We start from the raw sequence: 26,986 nt of genomic DNA on the forward strand, positions 1-26,986 counted from the left end.
GTCTGCAGTGCGCTCGCTGCGGGACCGTGCGCGGAGCTGGGTGCTTACTGACGTACTTTTGTGTACTTATGTTACACTTCAGTGTAACCTTTTTTTAAAAAAGTTGGGGCACCTGGGTGACTCAGTCAGTTGAGCATTTGACTCTTGATTTCAGCTCAGGTCATGATGTCATGATCTCAGGGTCATGAGATCAAGCCCCTGCTTAGTCTCCCGGTTAGGGTTGGGTGTGGCCCCTGCTTAAGATTCTCGCTCCTTCTGCCCCTCCCCCACCCTGCTCTGGCACATAGTCTCACTCAGAAAAAGTAATGGTGGAGGGGGTATTATGCAGAGAAAACAGCTCTAATTGGTCTTTTGCTTCACTAATATAGAGAAGGAGATAATACATTTTAGTATCCAGAGATGTTTAAGAGCCAGTCTTGGGTTTCGCATCAGTGTTCTGGAATTCAAAAGCAGTTTCATGTACTGGTGGTTATAAGTAAGACCTAGGTCTTTTAAAAAGATCTCCAGAAAAGAACTCTGAGTGCTCCAAAGAACGTACTAATTTCTCCCCGAAGGACAGTGCTAACTTAACAAGGCAAAGTACACAGAATGAATACAACAACCGGAGCCCGGGCACAGCTGGTTATCCTGCCTTTACGGGGCGAACGGAGCAGAGGTGCTGAGGTGGGGCTGCCTCTTCTCTAGACAGCACAACGCCAACTCCCACCCTTAGGGAAAGAAGGATCAACGTGTCAGGTCCAGAACTTGATTCTGATTTCTGCTCAAAGGAAAAAAAAAAGGGCAGCATGGCAACTGCAAGTCCGTTTTTTATTTTCCATGAAAGAGATTCAGCTGGTCAGTGGTTCCCATTCCTGGATGCACACGAGAGTCACCTGGGGGAGATCTTCAAACACTCTGAAGTGCTGGGCGTAGGTGAAAGATTTAAGTTCCTCACCCGACCGATTCTCATGTGCACCCAGGGTAGAATGTTCAGTATTATGGAGTCGTCTTCCACTTTTGTTCTTTCCCTATTCTCCATATTTCATGTTGTGATACCTCAGCTAATGACGGCTATTCTAATTTATGGGAGGCTTTCCTTTTCTGGTATTTTCTGGTACTACTTATTAGTGCCTCTTCATAAAAAGCCTGAAGAGCTTGATTCAGTTCCCAGGAAAATCAGTATTTGCACCTGAGACAAGGAAGAAAGAGAAACTGACATTGAGACCGACAGGTTCTGGCAGCAAGACAAGCCGCTGACGTCACAGGGAATGAAACGGAAACTCCTGCCAACCTAATTCATTCTTTTTTAAAGACTTCTTCATTTATTTTAGAGCGTGTGCATGAAAGCCAGTGTGCGAGCTGGGGGGTGGGGGTGCAGAGGGAGAAAAAGCCTTAAGCAGGATCCCCGTCGAGCGCAGAGCCCCGCGTGGGGCTCAATCCCAGGACTGGGAGATGGAGACCTGAGCTGAAATCCAGAGCGGCTGCTTACCCCGCGGAGTCGGAGTCGCCCCGGCGCCCCTGCCCCGGCGCCCCCGCCCCGCCAACGCAGGCTCTAAGACACCGCTCCCCGGGGCCACAATCACGGCCACTTCTCCTCGAATACTATCCCGTTTGGCTTGGTAAACAGGCTTCAGACAAAGATAGACTTTTCCCAAGGGCAGGGATGCCTTTCAAACCAGAGGCTTTCTGCAAACCCTGGAGTCTCCTGTAGACCGAATGCGTCCGTCACCCTGTCTCCTAGCAACATCCTCACAAAGACAAGAGTGTGTGACGCCACGCACGGCTTAGCTCACTGTTCAAATGGAAGGCCTGAGGTGGCCTCCCTTTGGGGAATCCTGCTCAGATCGCTGTGACACGAGGCCAAGTGTGGGCTAGCACTGTGTGTCTGCCCCACCACAGGAGGGGGGCGGCTTCGAGGTGCTTCTCATGCCCAAGTGTCACCCACTTGTTTTTCACCCCTGAGGCTTCGGTGTAGCCGTGGCTCCAGACAGCTGGGGCTCCAGATGCGTCTCCCGAGGAAGGCTGATCAATCTTGAAGCAGCGGATATTACTAATGAGAGAAAAGGAAGGGACAGAATCATTAAAATCAAATCCGTGTGAAATGCTACCTTTCTTTGAGAAATGAAAAACACCTGCTAAGTACTCTGTACTTAGCATTTGTGTTTAATGCGTCTAAAGTACAGCAAGAACTAGCTACTCAAAGTGAAAACAAAGGGGCATGAAAATTAGTTTTTATCAGCATCCTAGGGTGGTGATTTGAGACCTTTACACATCACAATTGGATGGCTGCTGCCTCCGGGGAAGGAAGAGGACGGCTCTCAACCTTGGTGTAGAAAACATGACATTGGGTGTATTCTTAAAGTGTGAACACCCAGATTTGAAAGGTACAAAACCCGAGCCACAATAATACTGTATTTGAATGATCTGAGGGAACGTCGCAACATGCATCCTCAAATCCAATTTCCGCCCGTATACCCCCTTCTGGTATTTCACAAATACTGAGGAGCTTCTGATTCTTTGCTCATGCAGCCGTTTGTGCTAAGACTAATATAAAATTATGAAATAAGGGATATTTCAATAAACCACACACTAACTCTGTGAGTGTAAACTGGGAGACAAGTCATGTCACCTTGCTGTCACATACCACAACTGGACCAAAGACAAAAACTCTTGAATGGGGTTTATTAAAAACCATCCTACTAGGAGGTACTCTGTGCCCCCAAACAGGAAGTCCTACAGCTGTGAAATATTTTTTTTAAAAGGCTGGCTACCTCACGGTGAGATAAATCCTACTTACTTATAAATTGCCACTAGTTTTTCCCCTCTATTATGTAAACAAGAGAAAAAGCTTACATATAATCTCTTAACACAAACACTTTTGTCACGACCCCAAGAATTTAACTCCAAAATACAACAAACACTGAATATCCTTCAACTCTAGCAAGTAAATCGATATCTAACTGCGTTCACGCTGATTCTAGGAATAGCTGGTTGCAATTTCTTTGAAATTTAAAAATATTTCGTGAAAGAAAAGTTTCTACTCTCAATTACCAGCAGACATTCATTCTTCCCTTTATCCTACACCAGAAAAGTGCCAACAGAAAATCCCGAAGTAAAACTAATACCTTATTTTATAGCAGAGCTATATATCCTCTTTTCAAAGTTTTCAATCCTAACAATAAAAGAGGGGCATTTAAAAAGATAGGCTGGCATGAGCTGCTGTTCCTATGGCCTGGCACCAGATTTCATCCATGCAGAATGGTAAGCCAGCGAGATGCTTTAAGGCCTACCTAAGGTTCTCATGACATCTGCGCTACTTTTTGGAATTCCAGAGAAAATTGGAGGGCTCATTTCTAAAGATATTTATACTTTTTATAGAACACAGAACCGTCAAAGAAATAATTCCATTTCCTAGCCTGAAATTAAAGAAAAAATAATCCTTAAACTCCCCCACCAGTCCCTTCTGGTGAAGCGGGTGTTTCGCCCTCTCTGCCGAGCTGAACACAGCGCGGCTGCGCACAGCGGTCAGACATGAGCTGAACATTGACTCTTGCACGTCTTTAAGTAAGTCCAGGAGAACACGGGCGCTGGAGCTCGGTCACACAGGAGAGCCACCCCATGCACTCGCCGTGCCTCGTGCCCAGTAACCAGGCCAAGCCTCCAGGAGCACAAGAAATACATTAGACATGGAAGCTCTCCCACGTTATGAGAAAGCAGCAGCCTTCTTGCTGCCCAACAGAAGGCAACATGTTTACATAAAAGTGTTACAATTTCATTGTTACCTTTTTAAAATCTGAGGACCCATGTGTTTCTTTGTAGCAGCTCAGGCCAGTCCGACATCATGTTCACCACAGAGACTTTAACAAATAGATTTTTCTTAAACATGTGTAATAATGGGGGTAATTCTAACTCTGTGGTTTTGCATCTTTTTTCTAATTAAGATTCTCGCTCCTTCTGCCCCTCCCCCACCCTGCTCTTGGATATACTCTCACTCAGAGAAAGTAATGGTGGAGGGGATTATGCAGAAAACCAGGTGACATCACGAATATTTCCCCATGGCATTTTATGTTCATCTTAAAGATAATTAGATATAGCGTCATGACTACCTCTGTGCCTAAAATGAGCACATTTCTGGTTATTTTTTAGAAATAATAGAAACAGAAATAGAAAACCTTGGTCTAAGTATGTGAATATTTTTAAAAGCTTGATACACAGATTCAATAAATTTTAAGAAAAGTTATGTCAATTTATAGTACTCCAGGGGTACCAATTTGAGGGAAGAAAATGTTGTTTAAATATTTAATATTTCCTTGATATACTAAGGCTGAACATTATGTTTTCATGTACCTATCCGTACTTCTTTTGTGAAATGTTAATGGTCTTTGCTTGTGTGCTATTTGAGTACTTATAAGAACATTTTCTGTCGAGAACATTAATGCTTTTATTTTTCCTCTTTTTGGGCCAGTGTTTCTTCTTAGTTTGTCATTTGCCTTTTAGAGTTACCCTTGATTGCTTCTGAAAGAAATTTCAAACTTTTCTGTATCAAACATATTTTTAAATATTTATAACATAAATATCAAACCGATCTTTATATATTGATTTCTCCTCTTGTGATCCCTGCCTCCCACCCACCCCCCAACCCCGCCCACATTTTCGGGCCTAAAAAGTCATATATTCATATGATTTCTTCTTACTTCTAGAAATTATTTCATTTTATAGAGTTAACTCTTTAATTTAGCTGGAATTTATTTGGGTGTGCAATACAAATTCAACTTTTTCCTCCAAATAGCTATTTCCATTTATTAACTAATTTTGATATAATTATTTTTAACACAAAATTTAATCTATTTATAAAAATACTCCAAAGTTACCTGTATAAAGATGAAATATATATTGATAACCCATGCACTCTAGTTCTGAGAAGCCCCCTGGCAAGTATGTAGGCTGTCCTCCTCATCATGTAGATGAGAAAACTAAGGTCTGTACAGACTCAGGGATTTGGGCTAAGGCTTCACATACTGATAAACGGTGGAGAGTGCCTAGGTCCCCTGCGGCTTCCCTACAACACTCAAGCTCTATTCTTCAATTATATATTGAAATCAATTAAATACCTAAAACCAACAGGCACTAATGAGGCCAATTCTATCTAGAAATAACCTTGAGTGATGTTCAAATTTTGGCTGGAACTAAAAGCCTAGGATAATATTAATAGACCATTAATGCTGCTCGCTTTTAAAATTCTACCCTTTCTCAGTTTTTTCCGAGATAATGGTATATGACTTTCAACAGCAGACAGTGTAACAGGGTTTAAGCATAAACGGCAAACATAATGACTACTGTGTATCTATGTCCAAGACTTCAGACCGGCTGCAAAAAAATAGTAAGAATTCAGAAAAGTTTAAAGAAGGTTATGAAGACCATCCATAATCCTATTATCCAGAGAATAACACTATTGTAACATTTTTTTTCTGTCTTTGCAGGCATTTTCCAGGTGTACACAAGCACACACACCCAATACACACATATTTTGCAAAAAAGTGGGAACATACATTACAACCTCCTTGTAAACATTGTTCTCATTTAACATCATATGCAGAGATCTTTAGAGTTAGTAATGTAACTCTACATCATTGCTTTCAATGGCTACATAGTATTCAGTTGTGAAGCATAATTCAAATTCTCTTGACATTTAGAGTTCTGTGATAAAAAATTTTTTAAATACATCTTTTCTAATGAAGTTTCCTTTAATGTTTTACACAGTGAACTTGTCTCTATCGACATCAAGAATGAGACTGTATCAAAGAAATTCTTTCCCCAAGCAAGAAGATAACTTAGCAGGCTCTAACTTCCCCACACTGCCACTTTTGCTTAAATAATCTGGATTTTAGTTCCACACTGTGCATTTTCCCCACATTACGCATCTCCTTCCAAATCATTTCACAACATTTGCATTAAGCCTCACACCACGTTACCAATAACTGGGATGTAAATTTAGGTCTTGGCTAGTCATTGCCCTCCCCTTTCCGTCCATCCCCTTCTCCCTCTCTGTGTTCACTATTCTTGTTCTCTTTTTGTCTGGATACTTCCTCAGGAACGTTCTGACAGGACATTTGAGTTTCCAAGTATTCGAAACTGGTCTTGGCCTTCCATGGTGGTAAACTACGGGCTCACAAATCCCCTCGCTCGTGTGCAGACACAGCTAGTGAGTCAACAGGTCCTTCACATTCTGTTCAATGTTTTCTCTATGTTGTAAATTGCGCCGTCCGTCAATGTGGACGGGGCCACCGCACGCCCCAGAACACTTACTTCAGCAGTTCCAAGGTCTTGTGATCAAGGGCAAGTCGGGGGTTTCCCGTCAGGTCTAGTTCTTGCAGTTTTGGAGGCAGGTTTTCCGGTAAAGTGACTTCGCTCAGCTCATTACAGCTCAGGTCCACGCACTGAAGGACGAGGGGAAACAGGAAGTGAGGCCCTGGAGGGGGGTTCAGGGGGCTCTGTGCTCCCACCCGCTGCCCTGAGAATCGTCTGACCATTCACTGCCACGATGCTGGCCAAATGCAGAAAAACAAGGTTGTCTGCGACCCTCCCGCAAACACTTAAAACAGATTTTGCTAAATGCAGTTAAAATGTTTACTGTTTTTGACTAACGCAGAAAATTTGTGTTCATTATTCTCCCCATCTTTATCCGTTTAAGCTTATCTCTACATTAAAAAAAATAAGCATTAACTGAAAATCCTAAGCACGGTTTTTCTCCTTGCTCACAAAATCTCTGTACCTGTTATGGCCACGGGGGTTACAGTTATCACATCAAAATGGAACAGTGAAGGGCTTTCTTAAGCCAAAACACTCGTGTAATGAGAAAAGGCAGGGAAACATCCAAAATGAGAAGATAATTCAAAAGAAGCTAAATAAGAAATTGGTAAAAGAAGAGCTGGTGGACATGCCTACCATACGCCAAGGGAAAAAGGCGTGAGTCCGAAACGAAGCCCGCCCTCCAGGTATCCACTCCCGGAACTCTCCCACAGCTCCTGTCTCATCTCATTTGGGAAACAGCCACAAAAAGGGTCAGCGTACTGATTAGAATAAAAATTAGGTGTTACCTGTGAATGGGGAAAATACGTCCTTTCTCACAAAACCTTGTAAGGCTTAAATGAGGGAAACCCTAAACTGAGGGCTGTGTTTGTGTGATGGGAGCAGGGAACGAGGGTAGAGGGCAGCTCACCGGGTTCAAGACAGAACAAGAGTAACTGGCAATTTTTTCTGGATAAATGAACATGTAACTCACAATTCAGCAGAATGGGCAGGAAGCGTTTGACGATCTGGCTTGGGACAGTGGCTTATTATAATTTAAGAAAATGCCTCAAGAGCCTCTTAAAGATTTTAAGACGGTTTGAAGGGCAAACTGTATCCAAGAATTTTAGAATCTTAAAAGTGGACAAACTCATTTTTATTTGGAAAAATTCTTGTCTATTATGGGTTGGGGAGGGACAGAGACTGAATAAAGTGAAAACCTGCAGTTTTGGAGAAACAGATTCTCAACCGACTCCAAATGATGCAATGTTTCCAAACAAATTGCTTTATACCCTGCTCCCAAATGGAAGCAATGATATAAAATTACATTGAAATTTAAAATAGTTACTCTTTATTATGAGAGCGTTATAACCATGTTACAAAAAGTTGGACCAGCAGAAAACCTTAGAAGATCTGCCTGAAATGCAGCACCCTAACACAACCAGTGTTCCTATTCTATATTCTTGCAGCCTTAGTCATATAAATCCAAACTTTTAAAAAACATAACAGTAGGCACGATTTCATCACATTTCACTTGTTCCATATCTGCACTCCCATCACCTTTGAGACCCTTAATACTCTAAGTACATAAATTCACTTAACCTAAACACCAGGGAAACTCTCCTCTCCTTTTTGTTCTCCTTTTCCACTCATAAATAACGGTTGCATTAACAGTCAACCGGACTTCAGTGAAAAGCTGGTAATACTTATTACTGACGGGCCATTCGCCCAGGACATCCATCAGCACAGAGAAGACAAATGGTACCGACACGATGTGCGGTGCAGTGATGAGACCCAAGCTTACGGGCCGGCGTGCGTGACTTAGAGCGAGTGATCGACAGAAACAAATTCAGGTCAGAGCACGCACTACAGGGAAAGACTAGAGACCTTTCCAAACATACTGAATTTTATGAAATTGATAAGCAACATTTTTCTAATGTTACCTAACGGTTTAAACTCCCACAGTTGTGCAGTTCTAACTGCTCATCATTTAAACAACGAAATTATAAAAGGAGTTCAGTAGGGTATTTATTTCTAAAGACAGTGCAGGCGATATAAATAATCCTCTCAGGGGTGCTTATCAGCATGACGACCCCCGCATCCCCCGCCCGGACCCTTCACACACTGCAGCCAGCTCCTGTGTCCTGTCCCACCGCACGGGCGCTCCCGGGAGGCCTGGGACCGCATTCCACCTCTGCTCCGGTCTGGCTTCCCTCTGACCCGCCCCCCCACGGTGCTGTCAGGGTGACTCTGATGGGCTGTATCCCATCTGATCACACTCTGCCTTGTCTTTCAGTTGCCCCCTACTGCCTTCCAATCTGCCATCAGACTCCTTGGCGCGTCAGACAAGGCCCTTCCTCCGCACCTCTCGCCACCAGCTTCCTCGCGCTCTGTGCTCAGCTGTCACAGTTAATCCCAGCTCCTGTGCTCATGTTCTTACTTGTGCCTCTGCACAAACTATGCTCTGGGGCTGGGACTCTTCGAGCTTCCCTTGCCTCCCACCTGGTAAAAATCTGCCTTGTTCTTTTAAGTCTCAACTCAGTGCCACTTCCACTAGGACCTATTTCAACGGATGCCCCTTATGTCGTCCTTCCATTAGACGACGGTCCTGGGAACAGGCCCCACGGCTTCTCCCGCGTGCTGAGTGCTGGGCGGCGCGGAGAGCTGATGCCCAGCGACCACCTGCCTCCGAGCGCGGAGCCGGCACACAGCCCGCTGCCCGGGACCGGCGGGGAGTTCTCTGTTGAACGGAATACGTGAACGAACCTTCTGAGAAGGTCCTCGGTAATTCGGCCAGGATGGGAACTGAGATGCACGTGCTTAGGTTAAATTCGGTCTGGAGGAAGTCAGCCCCCAGTGCAACACCTTCTTAGTGGCAGACAGTTGTGCACATCGAAGACGACTTGCTCATAAAAATGACAGGACGCTGGTACCTGGCGCTGACCTACTGGCATTCACATAAGTAGTAAATGCTCTACTTACAACGACTATTTCCTATTCTTCTAACAGTTCTCAACAAACTCTTGTTGGCTGAGTGAGTGTAATGGCTACCACTGGGAAAAGAGAAAATTGGGGGGTGAGACTGGAGAAAAACACAGTATTTGCATAGTCTATGTTATTTAATGTTTGTTTCTATATTGTTTAATGCACTAAAACTTTCTTGAAAATACATTGTTAAGTAGAGTGTTAAATCTGCCTCCCACATGACTAACAGAAAGTTACCTTTCCCTCTCTCAGGCCTATTCTCGGACATAGCTTACAGAAATTACTTGGCTATCACACAAAATTCTGGAAAGAATACTCAAAACAGAATCATCCAATCCTTGGAAAAAGTGAGATAAGTCATAGTTGGAGGAACTCATGACTTAGAGGAAAATTACTGCTAATACACGTTTAGCTAAGAGCACAGGAAAATAACCAGTGCGTCTTAAAGAGAACTGATCTGATTTATCATTTAAGTATAATTATCACCAAAGTTCCAATATCTTTATTACGTTTTCCTCACAAAGCATTACTAAAGACATAGGCATGTCTTGTTTAAGAAGATTTTATTTATTTATTTGACAGAGAGAGAGCGCAAGTGAGCACAAGCAGGGGGGGAATGGCAGAGGCAGATGGAGACGCAGGCTCCCTGCTGAGCAGTGAGCCTGATGCGGGCCTCGATCCCAGGCCACGGGATCATGACCTAAGGCGAAGGCAGCCATTCAGCCAAATGAGCCCCCCAGGCACCCGGCATATCAATTTTTAAAGAAGATTTGTGTACTGTAGAGTGCGAGCATGAGTGGAAGGGGCAGAGGGACAGAGAATCACAAGAGGACTGCACACTGAGCACGGACCCCGACCTGGGACTCGATCCCAGGACCCAGAGATCCTGACCTGAGCTGAAACCAAGGGTCGGATGCTTAACCGACTGAGCACCCAGGCGCCCCGGGCGGATCCGTTTTCACAGCAGTGTGTGCTGGAGTGCCTGCCCGGTCGCTGCCCGCGCTGCCCGCATGCAGCCGTTTCATCTCCCAGCTCTGCGTGACCGCAGCCACTTACTCCACGCTCCGGAGCACAGCCGGCCCACGACCCGCCACCCCGGCCACGCTGCCCCACAGCTCTGACAGGTGCGAGGGGGTGCTCCCAATCACCTCTGCACTCCCTTCCCCTCACAGGACGAAAGCTGCTGTATTCCTGTCGTTATTCAGACATGTATATTGTTTAAACTGCCCCACCTTTCATCAGGGAGTTGCAAAAGACCTTTAATCCGACATAAAGCCTCCTTCTCTATTACGAATACTGTGATTTTTTTCTCTGAATAGTTTCGCTGATTTTCATTAGGAATTCATTAAGCAAATAAATGCAAGAAGTCATCCAAAGAAACATTGATTTGGCGCCTACGAAGCAGCAGAGTATAAGCCAGACATCAGGGATCCACAGAGATGGTAGCCCAGCCCCCCTCTCCCCGGGAACTCCCAGGCCAGAGAGAATAAACATCGCACTCCAGCTGCGGTCAACACAGGCACAAGTGTGCACCGTTGCAACAGCAAAGGGGCCATTACTGAGACCTCCGAGGGGGCTTTCCAGGATGAGACTTTGGTGAGGCATCAAAGTTAGAGGTAATGTTAGGAGATCTCCTAAGTAAGTATTACTGACCCAGATTCTAGGACCATAAGGTTTCTGGCTTTCAGATACGCCGTGTAAATGCCTGGATGACCTTTCAGGTCTGTGAGGTCAGCTATTCTACCCAGCTCACCTCTACCTGGTCCCTATCTGTCTTCCTTTGCATTATCCTACTTTGGGAAGAATTAATCCCTTTTCTTTCATCCTCTGACCCAGCCATTTCCCCGTATTCTTTGTGTCTTTATCACCAAGCGGGATCTCTTTGTCTCATCTCACCTTGAAACAACAGCGAACAGTTTGAACAAGGGATGGTCAACTTCTGCAACCTTTGTCCTCCAGAGCGTGGCATATTATACATACCTCATGCTTCATGTCCCCGTGAAAATAACACAGATCCTAGAGCTGAGTTCACTCACCTTATCTAAGTTGTTCATTACTGCCTAGTACAACATGAAAATAATCTTCTAAAGATTTTAAACATTTAAAGAAATATTGATCATCCAGTAATTAAAATCAAGATGCCACAGGAACATGCTAAATTTAAAACAGAAGTTGCTGATATGGTGTCAAAACTACAAATTTCATTCACCATATGTGTCACCCATTCATCTACTTAAACCACACTTCAAAAGAGGTTAGAGTAAGTCCCTAATTGGAAGTTACCCAACTAATATCTTAGGAAACCGAGTGCCATATTCAAGGTCACCTTTGCTATCTAGATTCATTAGGAGTCGCCAAAATGTGGATTTCAGTTCAGGACCAGCCAAGTCTGAGTTATATGGTGACTCCGGGATCATGTCGTCTTCTCTAGCTCACTGAGAGCTGATCTGTGTCCAGAGGGAAGCCTGTATTTTAGAACCAGGAGAGAATGCAACCTGCTCTGGGAATTCCGGACTGGAGGTAGAGAAGATTCATTTGAAAATGCTAAACAAAGGTGAGGACAGTAAAACCAAGGAACAAAAGTACTCTGACTTTGGGTCCACTTGGGCTCACCGGAAAATTCTGAAAATACACGTTTTCCTACTAATAACGTATATGACCTTCCTGCCCAAGTACAGAAATCGATCCCTGAGGATGAGCAGATCTCACTGGAAGTACCGCAGTGAGAAAAGGCCAGACCTAAATTTCATCCGAGATTAGAAGGTGCATATGGTTTCTGTTTTAGGGGTACATGAATAATGGCTTAATTTTTCAAGTTAAAAAAATATATTTTAGCACATGAATTTTAGTAGGGGAACTTGTTTATCCTTTCAAGTAATAACTGGCTTTGAAGCTTTGGTAACAAAGTTATGAATAAGCACTTTCCTTTAAAGTTTTAAAAGATGAGGCCACTCGGAGAGAACAAGCTAGTTAAACATACTAGGGCCTCTCCCTCTTTAAATCATGTTCCCTGCTCAGCTTTTATAATTGCAATGATCGTCATACCTTTTATGAACTACTTCACGATTACTTCACTTTATTTTCAACCAGCAGTAGGAATATCATCTAGGCTTATCAACTCAATAATAAAATTTTAGTACAGGCTCAGTAGGTCAACTTAGGACATTAAAAACACGCTCATTTAGAGCTCAGTTCGCAGTGAGGATGCTCATAGGTGTTTTATCACTTGAGATACAGCAAGTCTTTTTACCAAGAATTTTCTTTCAGGTGGTTTAAATGTATGTAAATACTTACACTGCAATTTAAAATATTGCCATACGTCAGAACACTGACATACTTGTTTAGTTCTAAAACAACAGAGCTACTACTTTATGAACGCTATCTGCCCAGGGCTGCAAAATGTATGCTTCTGTATGTAAAGGATCCTTGATACGGCTCGTCACCACTCCCACCCCAAAGAAAACCCCCAACAACAAGACCTCTCTCTACTGGTAATGTTAGAGCTGGATCAGAAAGACGGGACATGGGACACCAGGCTGGCTCAGTGGGTTAAGCATCTGCCTTCGGCTCAGGTCATGATCCCCGGGTCCTGGGATCGAGCCCCACATCGGGCTCTCTGCTCAGTGGGGAGCCTGCTTCTCCCTCTGCCTGCCCCTCTCCCCACTTGTGCATGATTTCTGACACATAAATGAATAAAATTACAAAAAAAAAATAGGACATTGCTAACACATAGAAACTGCTGAGATATAACAGGTGGGACAACACAAAAAATCAAAGACCAAAAGAAAGAAAGCCATTAAAAAAGCAATACCAGGGGCACCTGAGTGGCTCAGTGGGTTAAGCCTATGCCTTCGGCTCAGGTCATGATCTCAGGGTCCTAGAATCGAGCCCCGAATTGGGCTCTCTGCTCAGCAGGGAGTCTGCTTCCCTCTCTCTGCCTACTTGTGATTTCTGTCAAATAAATAAATAAAATCTAAAAAAAAAAAAAAAGTAGTACCCAAAGTAAAACTTTTTTTTTTTTAAAGATTTTATTTAATTATTTGAGAGAGAGAGAGCATTAGAGAGAGCATGAGAGGAGAGAGGTCAGTGGGAGAAGCAGACTCCCTGCTGAGCAGGGAGCCCGATGTGGGACTCGATCCCGGGACTCCAGAATCATGACCTGAGCTGAAGGCAGTTGCCTAACCAACTGAGCCACCCAGGTGCCCCCCAAAGTAAAACTTTTAAAGGAGCTGTAGTCAGGTGCGGACAGAAGTCAACAGGGGAGACGTTCAACAGAAATAGAAGGCACCAACTTTAGAATCCAGGAATCCAAGAAGAGTCTAGGAGAGAATTCATTTTCACAGAGCAAGAGTCAGATTTTGCAAACTCTAGTCAAAACCTGAAAAGTTTAAATGTCTACCTGTATCTGTACTTTTAAACTAGATACTTAGAAAAAAAAAAAAAAAAAAAGCCTAACCCACCATTTAGAGTTACAGAACATCAAAAGCCAGGAGCAGAAAGGACAACCAGCCAACAGGAGGTTGGCCGGAGACTCTTCCCTTCTTGCCCTGGGTCCCACCAGGGACCGCGCGTGCGCAGAGGTCCCAGTGACAGGCCCGCGCAGAAGAGAGCACAGAGCGGCCCCGGGCCCAGCACAGGGCAGCACAGGAGCCCTGGGGAGCTTAGCTGCTAGGCTGGTGCTGGAGGCAACGACGTGTTTGTTTCAGTAACAGATTCCCTATTTTGCTGCCCCGCAGCCGGAACCGTTGCTCTGTATAATCAGCACCGCAGCTGGACCACACCCAGGGCTGCAGGAATCACAGCGATCCTTTCCAGAGTTCTCGCTACGGCCACGGCTACCGCGAACGCGCACACGCGCTCCTCTCTGTCATCCTCCCAGCCGGGTCGTGAGGAAGGCCCACGCCTGCCCTCTCGGAGCAGCTCAGGAACCTGCCGCTGGGGTCCAGCTCTGGGTCCGTCTCCCTTCGGAGCCCCGCCTCTTCGCCAGTGTGGAAGACACGATGTGGGCAGTAAAACTTGACCCTGGCTGCTGGCTTGTCGCCCAAGTTCTGCACCGCACGCGATGTAGCACACGACAGCGCGCTCGCGGCAAACACATCGCGGGCTACAGCACACACACGCACACACTTAGGAAATGGCATGTGCACACCTCGACCATGCAAAGGTACAAAAGCGGCTATGATGAAAGATTATGGGGGCTCAAGTGTCTTCCAATGTCTACACACTTGCTTCAATCTGAGACAAAAAGCTCCCATCAGAAAGTCCCTGAAACACGAAGAGTGGCCGAGTAGGATGCCTTCTGCTCCCTTTCAGATTACAATGTGCTCCAGGCCTAGAACTGCTGAGTTGTTTCATTAAGCACAAAACCAATGATCAAAAATACTAAGATGTAAATGAAAAAAATCCATGCTATGTAAAGAACTTCTTACTTTTGTGCCAAAAAAACACGCATAAGAAGTTGTCAGACGGCTTTCATTCTGATGCCCTGGTTTCACCCTATGATTTACCCCGAGTCAGGAGTCAGGAACTGCCGACTGCCTCTGCCCCCAATTTGCTGTCTTCGGGTACACAAATCTCTTCACTATTCAGCACCCCGATATCAAACGGGAATAGCATCTGTTCTGCTAATCTCACTAACTTGAAGTGAGTGTTTGGCGGAAGTACTGATGCCATATCTGTGTGGGGACTTATTACTGAGCGGGTGCTGTGGTGTTGGGTGCTACTTAATCGGGGGGAGTCTGGGCCCACGTGTGCATGTGCTACTGCGGTCAGACTTTGAGTGACATACTCTTCGAGCCTCATAACCAGCCTGGAAAGGAGGAGGACAGCATTGTTAGACAGATGGGAAAGAGTTAGGTGACTCTATGGTTAGCCTTAATTCACACAGCGAGTATGGACAGAGCCCAAAATAGAATTTTCCCAATTCCTAATCGTTCTTTTTTTTTTTTTTTCCTCTCCCTTGTTGACTCAACAGGGAAGCCCAGGAGTTAGGAGGATGGGGCAAGGAGGACTGAGCCTTCAGTCTAACAAAGGTGCAAACATTCCGGACCGATGAACTGGAGGAAACAGCTCTTTCCTGACCCGCAGCTGGGAGTTGTGGCATCAGCCCACATACCTTGATTTCCGGGAGCTGCATCACCTCAGGAAAGATTTCGATGCAGTTCGAATGAGCAATCACGGTGTGCAGGCGCCGGCAATGCATGATGGTCGTCGGGATCGCTTTCAGCTTATTCCCACTGATGTCGATTTCTTCAAGCTCCTCCAGTTTCGCCATTTTACTAAAAAAGAGAAAATCCAAGCGGGAGGGGGCCAAGAAAGAATCATAAGGCAATTTAAGAAAAAAATAATACATATGAGAATAAAAAGGGAATTTGCTATGAGTCTGAAGATTCTTTAAAGGATGACGTGTATAATATACACTGTGTTAACTATACCAGAATTACAAAAAAGAGATTCGCTTATAGTAGCCATTTTAACAAACAGGACCATTTTTCACTACTGTTTGAGTGTTGAAGTACTTTAACACCTCCTTTTGTACTACAGAACAGAAACTACTAACTTCAACTCTTCAAATGAAACCAAAACAGGAAAATGGTGTCCCTTTCCTTTAAAACTCTGTGTGTGAATTAAGGTATCCCAGCAATAATCACTATGCTACGTAGCTTAGTCCAAATGCCAATAAAAATCCTACTCAGGTGGGTCAAAAGCCAGTGTAAGTGCTTTAAAAGAACTCAGTCTGAGAAGGATTTCTTTGTATTGCACTGAGAACTCCAGAGGGTGTAGAGGAGAACGGGGCTCTAGATCACATGAAGGTGTGCTCTTTTCTAAAACCCTACTCCCCAAATTCCTCTGACATCATTCGTGATGGTAGGATGGTGGGGAATATCATCTGGATCCTTTCTTGACATTTTGGTGGTGCCCAAGTTCAAGCCAGTCCCAAAAGAAATTTTTCCCACCTCCCATTAAACATCTATAAAAGACTCTCTCTAACCTCACTTTAATAACATGCCCTAATGTATCAAACACTTTTGTTTAAGAATGTCTTTTATCGTTCAATCTTAATCTAATAGTGATCGCCATCATAATAATAATTATAGTAACTGAATGAAGAAAATTTCAGTTAGGGTTTCTTGCCTTTTCTGTAAATCTGGAGGAAATAACCTTCTACCCCTGCAATCCTATAACAGCATCTACCACCCCTCGGACTCTTTCTATCACTGGTGGTGCTGAATCTCAAAAATCATAGGATTCCCAGTGAGTGTAACTTAGACTTATAACCTGAATCATTTAGTTTACAACTGTCGATACCTCCTCTGTTCATTACAGCTGCAAGTGTCCTAATAAACCTTTAAAAAATTGAGCAAGAAATCCTTGTATTACTTTTCTTCCTGTCATCTCTCAAATATAAAGGCTATCTTGTGTGCTTATCTTGATAACAAATATATGCTGGAAATACAGTAAGAACTAAGTTTTTATCTGTTGACATCAGGTCCTTGGACATCCCAAGCAGCTGACACAGCGTCGGGTGTGCTATGTACACTGCACACGTGGACACAGATGGAATCCAGCTTCCACTGCCTGAATCTGGGAGACTATAACTTTTTGGAAAGAAATATGGAGAAATCAATGAGTAATGGGGCATGAAAATGACTGAAAGTATAGAAATCAGGCCCAAGAGAGAAAAAGTTAAAGAAGTTTCCATCCGTCAACACACAAAGGCGGCACTCAAAGGGCCGCACCGCCAGAGCGTGTTCTTGGTTCGGCGGCCATCTGCGGAGTGCCGACCCCAGGCCAGCGCTCACCGGAGACGTGGGCCTGATGGGGACCAATCATAGCTCTGACTCTTATGGAACTCGGGGTCCTCAGGGGAGTTCCTGAGCCACATCACAATCCCCAGGGAGACTGAAATTATAGCAGAATGGATTTTTATGAGGTGCATAAAAAAAATTCTCTGTATTTAGGCTGATTCTAACTGGCATGGGTCACGGCATCAAAATTTGAGTTGATGATCATTTCCCCTGCAGGGCTTGTCCACCGTCTCAAATAGGACCATGAGTCCTTTTGGAGATATAATTGTGATGTGATGACCATGTTTTCCTTCAAAAATATCATCTCCTTGGGGCACCTGGGTGGCTCAGTGGGTTAAGCATCTGCCTTCGGCTCAGGTCATGATCTCAGGGTCCTGGGATCGAGCCCAGCATCGGACTCTCTGCTCAGCAGGGAGCCTGCTTCCCGCGCTCTCTCTCTGCCTGCCTCTCTGCCTACTTGTGATCTCTCTGTCAAATAAATAAATAAAATCTTCAAAAAATAATCATCTGCTCATTCCAGAGTAAAATACTATGTACACAGTAAAAGTACATAGAAGTAAAGTACACAGAAGAAAAGAGGTTTAATTATTAACATCAAATGAGAGGAAAAAGTAAAGAAATAAAGATACACGACAACAACAACAAAAAAACAGAGCAGTACTGGATGTCAATGCATATTTGCAATGCAGAGTAAGGTTTCAATAGATCCATAGCCTTGATAGCAGGGAAAGGAAGTTGTGCCAATGCTTTGCTTTGTCCCAGGGCTGTGCTGTAGTTATCAGCAGAACACCAGAGAGGTTAGCGTTTGCTTCTTTGATACGTGGGTGTGTGTCCCAAGTCCTGACTTGTTAGATGGACAAATGCCAATGACACGGAAAGTGGAGTAAATCCTCCCAGGCTCAGCATGGGGATTTAGTCAAAGTTAGACGCAACGCCGCTGCTCCCCAAAATTAGAAGTTCACATTACAACAGAATTAAAATTGGAATATTCTGAGAGCCATAAATTATTTATAATGCCACAGGGTGTCTGTGGTTGCACAGACCACCGCTGCTTTTTACACCACAGCACAAATATACAAGCTGGGAGCTGATTAAGAACCGTCAGGCATCCTGCTTTATGTTCTAATTCCCAAACACCGTATTAGGGTAATTTTTAAAAAATAAATTGGTTAAAAAGAGCCAACAGGAAAAAACATGCCCATGAAGTGACATGCCTTGTTTCAAAATCACAAGTGACATCGTAGTGATTGGGGCTTTGGACGCATTCATATTAGAAAAACGACCACATCCCTCTTTAGGGAAACGCTACTCGTGGCTTGGATGAAAGACAGGTGTGAACAAGGTGCGGAGGAACGAGCCTCACACGATCTGGGAAATAAACATTTTATCTTTTGCCTTTCTATCTATGCGTCCATTTTCAGACATGCCATGGAGAACGTCCCTCAGGGATCTTCTTACCTTGCTGGGAAACTCTGAAGCCGGTTGTAGGCCATGTGAAGGATCTTTAGATGGGGGTGTCCTGTCAGCAAGGGCACGCATTTGTCCGTGAGGCTGTTATTGGTCAGATAGAGCTCCTGTAAGATGCTGTTCGTCTCTTCAGAAAGAGTGGCGGGAGGAAGCGTTTCCAGTTTGTTTGCAGATGCGTTCAGGAACCTCAGGCTGCGATGACAAAATGCAACAAAATCCCGCTGATAAGCCAGAGGCCTAGCCCAGAAGCCTCTGCAAATCTAGATGTTTTCTGACTGACAGCGGGCATCCTGGAAACTGCGTTTAGAAACATGAACTTAAAAGTAGGCCCTGCCTTTACCAACAGACACACGAATATACAACTTCACTATCGTCGATGAACCCGGTGACTATATGTGTTAAAAATAAAAAGATAAAAATCAATTTTTATGGAAGCACAAAGGTGAAAGGAAGTAATTAATTTTATAGCTGGTAGGGAGTGGGAGGGAAAGTGGTAAGGTGAAGTTACTATTCTGTCTTAAGGAAGAGAAAACAATCGCCTGTTTTTAAATAAAAGAGCCCTTAGAGTAATAAAACAATTAGACAGAAGGGCCACAATACAACAAAATCACACAGTGACTACGTCCTTTTCAGTACAGTGTCCGACCACATCGGACAGACCCGCATTCACAACCACAGGCCACACACTCTGCTCTGTACTGAAACGACGGGATACTACACGGCAGTGAGAAGCAGCACGGTGACCACTCCCGTGAACAGGGCCATGGTGATGGACAGAAGAGTGTGAAGCGGCCGTTCCACAGGACTCACTGCACGAGTCCATGATCAAATTCAAACTCGGGCAAAACTACAGTAGGGAGCGTCTGGGCGGCTCAGTCCGTTCAGAGCCCGACTCTTGACTTTGGCTCAAGGTCATGATCTCAGGGTCGTGGGATACAGCACTGATTTGGGCTCCACGCTCAGTGGGGAGTTTGCCTGAGTTTCTCCCTCTCCCTCTCCCTCTGCATCCCCCCCCCGGACACACATGCACACTCTCGCTCCCTAAAATAAATAAATAAATAAATCTTTTTAAAAAGAACCGGAACAACTAATGTATGCTCCTAGAAGTCAGGGAAGGGAAGTAGTATGGAGAGGGCTTCTAATTTTTCTAATACAATAATGCTTTGGTTCTTGATTTGGGTGCTGGTTACACAAGCATGTTCACGTAATTCGTCAAGTGTTACACATATGATTTGGCTCCTTTTCTGTATTTATATTATACTTCAATAAGATTTACATTAAAATAAACAAACAAGGTGTCTACGGTACCAGGTGTCCAGATGACAGACTGAAGAATAGCTAAAACGTGAAGAATAGTTTTAGACCCTCGCTAACTAAAAATCACATAGTCCTTCCACAGTTACTGTGAAACAGAGATAAACATATAATGCAAAGCTGGAGAACGGAAGCAGAGTCCCTGCTGTGATGAGGCTCCATGCCACTGGGAAGAGAAGGGACAGACAGAACAGGGACTGTGCACGGCTCCTGAGTCCCACAGGGGACCTTCCAGCTTCGCAACGGACCTGCGCCGTGTGGGCTCCGCTGTAAAGCTGCAGCACCCGGAATGTGAGAAGTGGTCTGCCCGTCACACTCTGCACTGCGGTTACCAAGGTCAAAGCCACCTTGGATCCCCACCTGGAAAAGCCTGTTAATGAACCACCTTTCTCTGGTTTCACAACCATGTGGGGTTGAAACTTTCAGGGTCCAATTCAGGACTACTTTGCCATATGGTAGGAAAAAGGAACAAAGTCTTCCTTAAAAAAAGACTATGGAATACAAGGTACAGTTATTTTTAACCTTGGACAAAAACAAGGCTTTTTATACGGGAGTCATCACCAGGACTTTCACGCCAAGCTCTCAATCCGCCAGTCCTCCCCAATCCTGCAAACCCTCCACACATACTCACACACACACTCCAGTTCCACTACTTGTCTAAGGAAAAGCAGCTTCCCCAAAATAGAACATTTTCCATTAAAGAAACACGTATTCCGTTGACATTTAAAAAAAAAAAAAAAAAAAAAGGAAGTTAGAAAGGGCTGTACAGACCATAAATAGTCATGGGAAATTATAGTCGTGTGTGCTCCGCAGAAGAAAATAAAGGTCATTCATGCAGTTTCTGAAATGGTTTTGAACTAGGAAGGAAACCAATTTCAGCACCGTAGTTCTTCAAAGTATTTTTATGAGTCTGTTTCATTAGGTCCCACTTCTATCACCTGACTTAAATACCCTGGTAAGTGTTGCTTTGGTGAAGGGTTAGAGCAAATTAAAATGTACTGCCCCGGGGCGCCTGGGTGGCTCAGTGGGTTAAAGCCTCTGCCTTCAGCTCAGGTCATAATCCCAGGGTCCTGGGATCGAGCCCCACATCGAGCCCCACATCGGGCTCTCTGCTCGGCAGGGAGCCTGCTTCCCTTCATCTCTCTGCCTTGCCTCTCTGCCTACCTGTGATCTCTGTCTGTCAAATAAATAAATAAATAAAAAATCTTTAAAAAAAAAAAAAAATGTACTGCCCCGAACATCATGGCTGGGGTTGGCTGGGAAACTATGACAATCTCACTAAAACATAATCATCCAGGCAATATATAGTTCCGGACACGAGAAGAGAGAATTCATGAATGTTTGCATATTTTCAGGCCAGAAGAGGACGTAATGTTGTTTTGAAAGGAAAAAAGACTGACCAGTAATGCTCACCTTGAAAGTTGCCAAAGGGACTTTGAAAACCGCTCACAACATCTGAATGAAGGGAAGAAAGTGATTTCCAGAGAGACTTTTCCTCTCATCTTGTTGAAATTTGCTGCACTTAAGGAGCTATATACTCTTTGGTGGGAAATTAAGAGGAGGAAAAAAAAAAATCCCACATCTTAACCCTCCAGGAAATGAAACTAAGTTGAAACTACATGGGCTGGTTCCAGAGGATATGATTTGAACTGAAAGGCCTGACTGAATCATCTTGTTAGTCAACGGTCAGAGAGCAGAAGATTGGGCTAAGAAGATTTTTGATTATAATGGTCTCAGGAAATTTCAATTCAAAGACCATCTTCTTAAAAATAGAAACACTTGTCCCCCAACCTCACAGTGTTTCAGCAGGAGACAAACTGTACTGGCTTAATGGTCTAGGTGCTGCACTTCCACCAGAAGGAGCAACTACTGTAATTTTCCAAAATTTCTCCAGTTCGGTTAACAGTTTAACTCAAGAACAGGATATCTAACCCCACTCCCTGCTTTTAAAACCTCCAAAAAATTCCTAAAGCACTGAGTTTGGTCTCAACTCAAGATGATGTGATAACCTCCTTGAGCCACTGCCTTCTAGATTTTTGTGATAACTGTTTAACAGATAAAAAACCGGTTCACATGCCAAGAAATGTTTCATCCATATAATCCTCTTCACTAGGCAACCCTCCTCTGCTAAATAGAAAAAAGCAGTAACATATGACTGCTTTCTACTCATCTGTAAGGTGCTACGTGGAGACCACAGCTCTTCCCTATTGTCTATTTCATTCGCTTCTCCCATCATCACACGCCCCCTCTCATTTCACCAAAGACAGAAACGCAAGCCAAGAAAAGTCAGCTTACTTGGCAATTATTAAATTGTAACTAATGACAGAGCCAGAAATAAAACCCAGACCTCATTAATCTTAAGAGTCCATGAGTCCCTAACACATCTCTCCAAAATTCAAATGTTAAAAAACAGTAATATTAAAACATTTTCCTGAGGACAATCTCATAGACCCTTCTCTCCAGAAATGCTGGAGGTCAAGCAGGGCACCTGCTGGGTGATGTGAGGACCACATGTGCACAGTACTTTAAACTCCATTCTTAAGAAAACTTAGTACTCAAAAACTTTTCATAGCAGAAAGTACAAAACTTGCAGAGAAAAAACTCATGTACAGCTCCTGCCCTAAAGCATTTGGAAAATTGCCCACAACAGCAGGGAGACAAATCCACTTCCTGCTTCTTGAGCAACTGCTCTGTTCTTCCTTGGCACATTCTGTCCATCTGCTCTGGCTCATCTAGGTTTTTTTGTTTTGTTTTGTTTTTATTTGTTTGCTTTTTAGTAATTTCCACCACACTCTTCAATTTTACAGCCGAATTCTGTCACTGAAACAAAGCACAGGATTTGGTATCAAAACAGATTTACTTATTTGTAGGTATACCAGGCATTCTGCATTTTTAAAAAAAATTTTTTATTTTAGAGAGAGAGAAAGAAAGTGCGTGAGCAAGTGGAGGGAAGGGCAGAGGGAGAGGAAGAGAGAATCTCAAGCAGACTCTGGGCTGAGTGTAGCCCAACACAGGGCTCAATCTCACAACCCGAGGTCATGACCTGAGCCAAAACCAAGAGTCAGATGCTCAACGGACTGGGCCACCCAGGCGCCCCGGCATTCTGCATTTTAATAATTTTTCTAGAGATCAGTATTGGGACTTGTATCCTATTAAAAATGCAAAAGGTTAAGATTCCAAGCCCAGCAAAACTCTTCTACTTTGAGACAAAGCCTTGATTTCTGGCTTCCAATGTTCCAGAACTGTGAAACACTCTCAATTCCTTATCATCTGTCTGTACAGAACAACACTTTAAACAATTTCATCTGTCTTCACAAGGCTGACAGCTTTTAAGGGCTTTCAAACGTTTGATAGTAACCAAGAGTACAAACTACACTGTACATGACCACCCAGTCCAAATGCAACATATACATGCCTAAGTAAAAATTTCACGGAAGCACTGGGTGGCTCAGTTGGTTAGGCATCCGATTCTTGATTTTGGCTAAGGTCATGAACTCAGAGTCGTGGGACAGAGCCTGCACTCAGCCCAGAGTCTGCTTGTCCCTCTCCCTCTCTTCCTCCCCCCACCCACTGGCTTGCTCTCTATCTCTAAAATAAATAAAGAAAGAAATAAAATCTTGGGTTGCCTGCATGGCACAGTTGGTTAAACACATGACTCTTGGTTTCGGCTCAGGTCATGATCTCAGGGTCGTGAGACTGAGCTCCATGTTGGGCTCTGCTCTCAGCCCAGTCTGCTTGAGATTCTCTCTCTCTCTCTGCCACTTCTGCTTTTGCGCTCTCTCTGAAATAAATAAAATCTTTTTAAAATAAATAAAATCTTTTTAAAAAAGTAAAAAAAAAATTTTTTTCACAATCACGACTTAACCTAACTCTAATAATATTTTCTAACCTACTTAATTTTTTCAAGTGCTGGTAGAAACCCACGAAATTAATGTTATACCCCACTAATCAATTTGAGAAAAGAGCCACAATTATTAATTGCCTAGCAACACCACCTAATAGTGGGGATTCCAACTGAAGAAAAAGTGCATACAGTCTAACAGAATTATCATTTGGAGGGTGTGAAAATCTGCCTGGCTACATGGCTACCAGGTAAAGGAACAAAAATTATACACATGAAAGAATTGTTGAATAAGAACACAAAAAGAATTAGTTTTAAAAATTAAGTACAATTAAGAATTAATTTAACATTTATGCAATACGACAAATTTATCTATAGACCTTACACCAATTTCGTCTATTATCCCACTGATGTCCTCCTCTATCTGGTCCAGGATCCAACCCAGAATCCCATGTTACGTTTTGTCATCATGCCTCCTTAGCCTCCTTTAGTCAGTCTTCTTTATCTTAAACAACTTTAATGCTTTTGAAAAGTACTAGACCCTTATTTAGTAGAATCTCTCTCAATTTAGATTTATCTGATGTTTTATCATTAGAATAATGTGGTGCATTTTTGGCAAAAATACAGAGAAGTGATACTGTGCCCTCCTATCGGAAGGTACATGATTCTCAAATTAAACTCCCACATACTCTTATTAAGTAGGTCAGGGTAAGGCTTCAGAATTCAGTGGAATTAAGGATTATGATGAGTGACCATGCTGAGTCAGCAGAGCAGAGATAAGGGCCAGATTTCTGCATCTTTAATACGTACCCCAGGGCATTCCGAAGACAAACTTGGAGAAACACTGTAATTTTATTCTCAAAATATCAGAACTTCAAAAGTTAGCTCTCTTCGCTTTAACAAAATAGTGTAGGCAACTTAGCTCTTTAAAATGCCAGAAATATCTGTGTTTGCCAAAAGGCACCAGTTGTCACGGTCAATTGATCACGCTCTCCAAATTCTGTTCCTGTTTAGTCCCCTTGATATTTACACATGTCCTGAGTCACTAAAACTTACAGTCTGTAATGTGACTAATACTCAGGGGATATTTAATAATCACCATGTATTTCATTCGCACATACACTCTCCCCACTCCCACCCCCGAAAGCACCTTCTACTGCTCTAACCAGGGATGAAAACAGACCCTAACATCCACCAACAACAGGAATCCACGACTCTCCTTTAAAGGGTCAGCTACGGTTCTGTGATCAGACCGGCCGCCCAGAGCAGCAGCTCCCCCACCATCCGATGAGCAGGCTGCTGTGAGACAGACTGGGAGGGGGTCCTCACTGAGATTTCATGAAGAGAAGGGTGGCCGTACCTCATCCGTGAGCTCCAGTGACCCCGGGGAACTATCCACCCCACCCCGCCTGCCCATCTGTTGATAAAAACTAATTATCTGAAACTCCTGGGGGCTTCCATCAAGGAGATCTTTAGCTCTGAGCAAAAAAGGAGGTAAGATGAGCAACGGGGACAGTGAGATCTAGATTGGAGTACTGCCAGTTCACCCCAGAGAACCAAATTCCGCTCTCGTCATAAGACACAAAATCACAGCCAACTTCTCGGCAACACACGGTCCATCACATCTCACATCTGTCTACAGTTTTTGAGCTGCCAGTGAAAAGCAAGTCAAAATAAAACTCCAAGATGAATCCAGAGAGTAAACTCATAAGCTAACATTGCTGGTTCAAGCCCTAAGAATCTTAATAAAATTGGTCTCAAGTTTTCTAGAAGAGTAAGATACTACTAAAAGTCATCTGATTTAAAGCAGGTTCCAGTCTCTCCTTTGGTTACCAAATACCTTCTACCACCAGGTAAGGAAGATTAACATACACAAGTCTAAAGCTGGAATGCTTAACAGACTACATCATGTAATTAAAACCATGACACTGGTTTTAGCAGGTAAGATTCAGAGCTAAAGAAAAACTCACAAGGAAGAGAGTCAAAGTTCAGTCTTTTGGTCTGTGTCTAATGACTCATGTTTTTCTGACAGTCCCCTTCCAGCTTCCAAGCACAAGCTCCGCTTAGAGCATGAGCTAAACCATTTATAACTTAGGAAGACGTGTGTTCAGGCCCTCTCCTCAGTTACATAACCAAAGACAGAACTGGCCACGGTAATTTATTACCACAAAAGAAATTCTTGAAACAAGGAGCACCTATATATTTTTAAGACTTGTGTTTTGGGGCTAACTGAATGGAAGGAGGACTGAAGTGAGGTTTCATTACTGCCTGAAACTGTTTACCCAACAAATAGCTCCGTATGACCAACAGCAAAGGGCTGTTCTTCACACAAGGAGCCTAAATCAAAACCAACGTATCGTTTCCCCTTTTACCCTCTAAAACCCACTTTTTATTCTGGTTTATTGTGTAGTTATTTTAAAGTCTGCATTAGAGGCGAGCCCCTTGAGGGGAATACCGATGTCACTTTCAATGCCCTGGGGCACCCGGCTCAGTGACTTCAACGCCCTGGGTCGGCGAGCTGTTGGCCTGGACCACGAAAGTGAGAGCAAAACACAACCAAACTCACCTGCAAGACGCTTGTCACAGACACTCTGTCCTCAAAACCGTCTTTCACATTTTGAAGTTCACGTTTTCTGGATTCATCTGTTCCTACAACTGTCAGTTTTGGTTTATTCCTTCCCCCCAAAACTCATCAAACCTAATACATAATATTGCTACATTTTCCTGAATGTAAATTATGCCTTGGTAAAAAAAAAAAAAAAAAAAATAAAATATAAATATATATATATATATATATATTTAAAACATTTAGATAGAGGGGTGCCTGGGTGGCTCAGTCCGTGAAGCGTCTGACTCCTGATTTCAGCTTCTGTCATGATCTCAGGGTTGTGAGATCGAGCCCTACACAGGGCTCTGTGCTGAGCTGAGCAGCGAGTCTGCTTCAGCTTCTCTCTCTCCCTCTGCCCTTCCCCTCACTCTGTGTGTGTGTGTGCACTCTCTCTAAATTAAATAAACAAACAAATAAAATTTAGGTAGATTAAACCTCCATTATTTACACTGTGGAATGGGGATAAGTAGAAGTAGTAACCATTTACAAAGCAGTAAATAGTTTAGTGAAAATCATTATCAAATGTTCTGTGTTTCTTGTCTTCCAACTAAAGTAACATAAGGATGTTGTTCAAAAAGACATTCATCTGGCACCTGGGTGGCTCAGTTGTTAAGCGTCTGCCTTCGGCTTGGGTCATGATCCTAGAGCCCTGGGATCAAGCGCCACATCGGGCTCCCTGCTCAGCAGGGAACCTGC

The 26,986-nt window shown here is 43.6% G+C and overlaps 1 protein-coding gene across 1 annotated transcript in view; it reads right to left on the reverse strand.

Moving 5' to 3' along the window:
- The window catches only part of LOC111154258 (PH domain and leucine rich repeat protein phosphatase 1), a 208,362-nt gene that overhangs the window by 10,860 nt on the left and 170,516 nt on the right, over positions 1-26,986 (reverse strand). Inside the window, exons 11-14 of the mRNA XM_022513762.1 lie at positions 18,519-18,719; positions 15,368-15,530; positions 6,286-6,416; positions 1,925-2,029 (exon numbers count right to left, since the gene is read on the reverse strand). Of these exons, the coding sequence (XP_022369470.1) occupies positions 1,925-2,029; positions 6,286-6,416; positions 15,368-15,530; positions 18,519-18,719 (600 nt within the window). The remainder of the gene's footprint in view (positions 1-1,924; positions 2,030-6,285; positions 6,417-15,367; positions 15,531-18,518; positions 18,720-26,986) is intronic.

Source organism: Enhydra lutris, unplaced genomic scaffold (assembly GCF_002288905.1).
Source record: "Enhydra lutris kenyoni isolate GAN:26980312 unplaced genomic scaffold, ASM228890v2 scaffoldscaffold36, whole genome shotgun sequence".
NCBI lineage: Eukaryota > Metazoa > Chordata > Mammalia > Carnivora > Mustelidae > Enhydra > Enhydra lutris.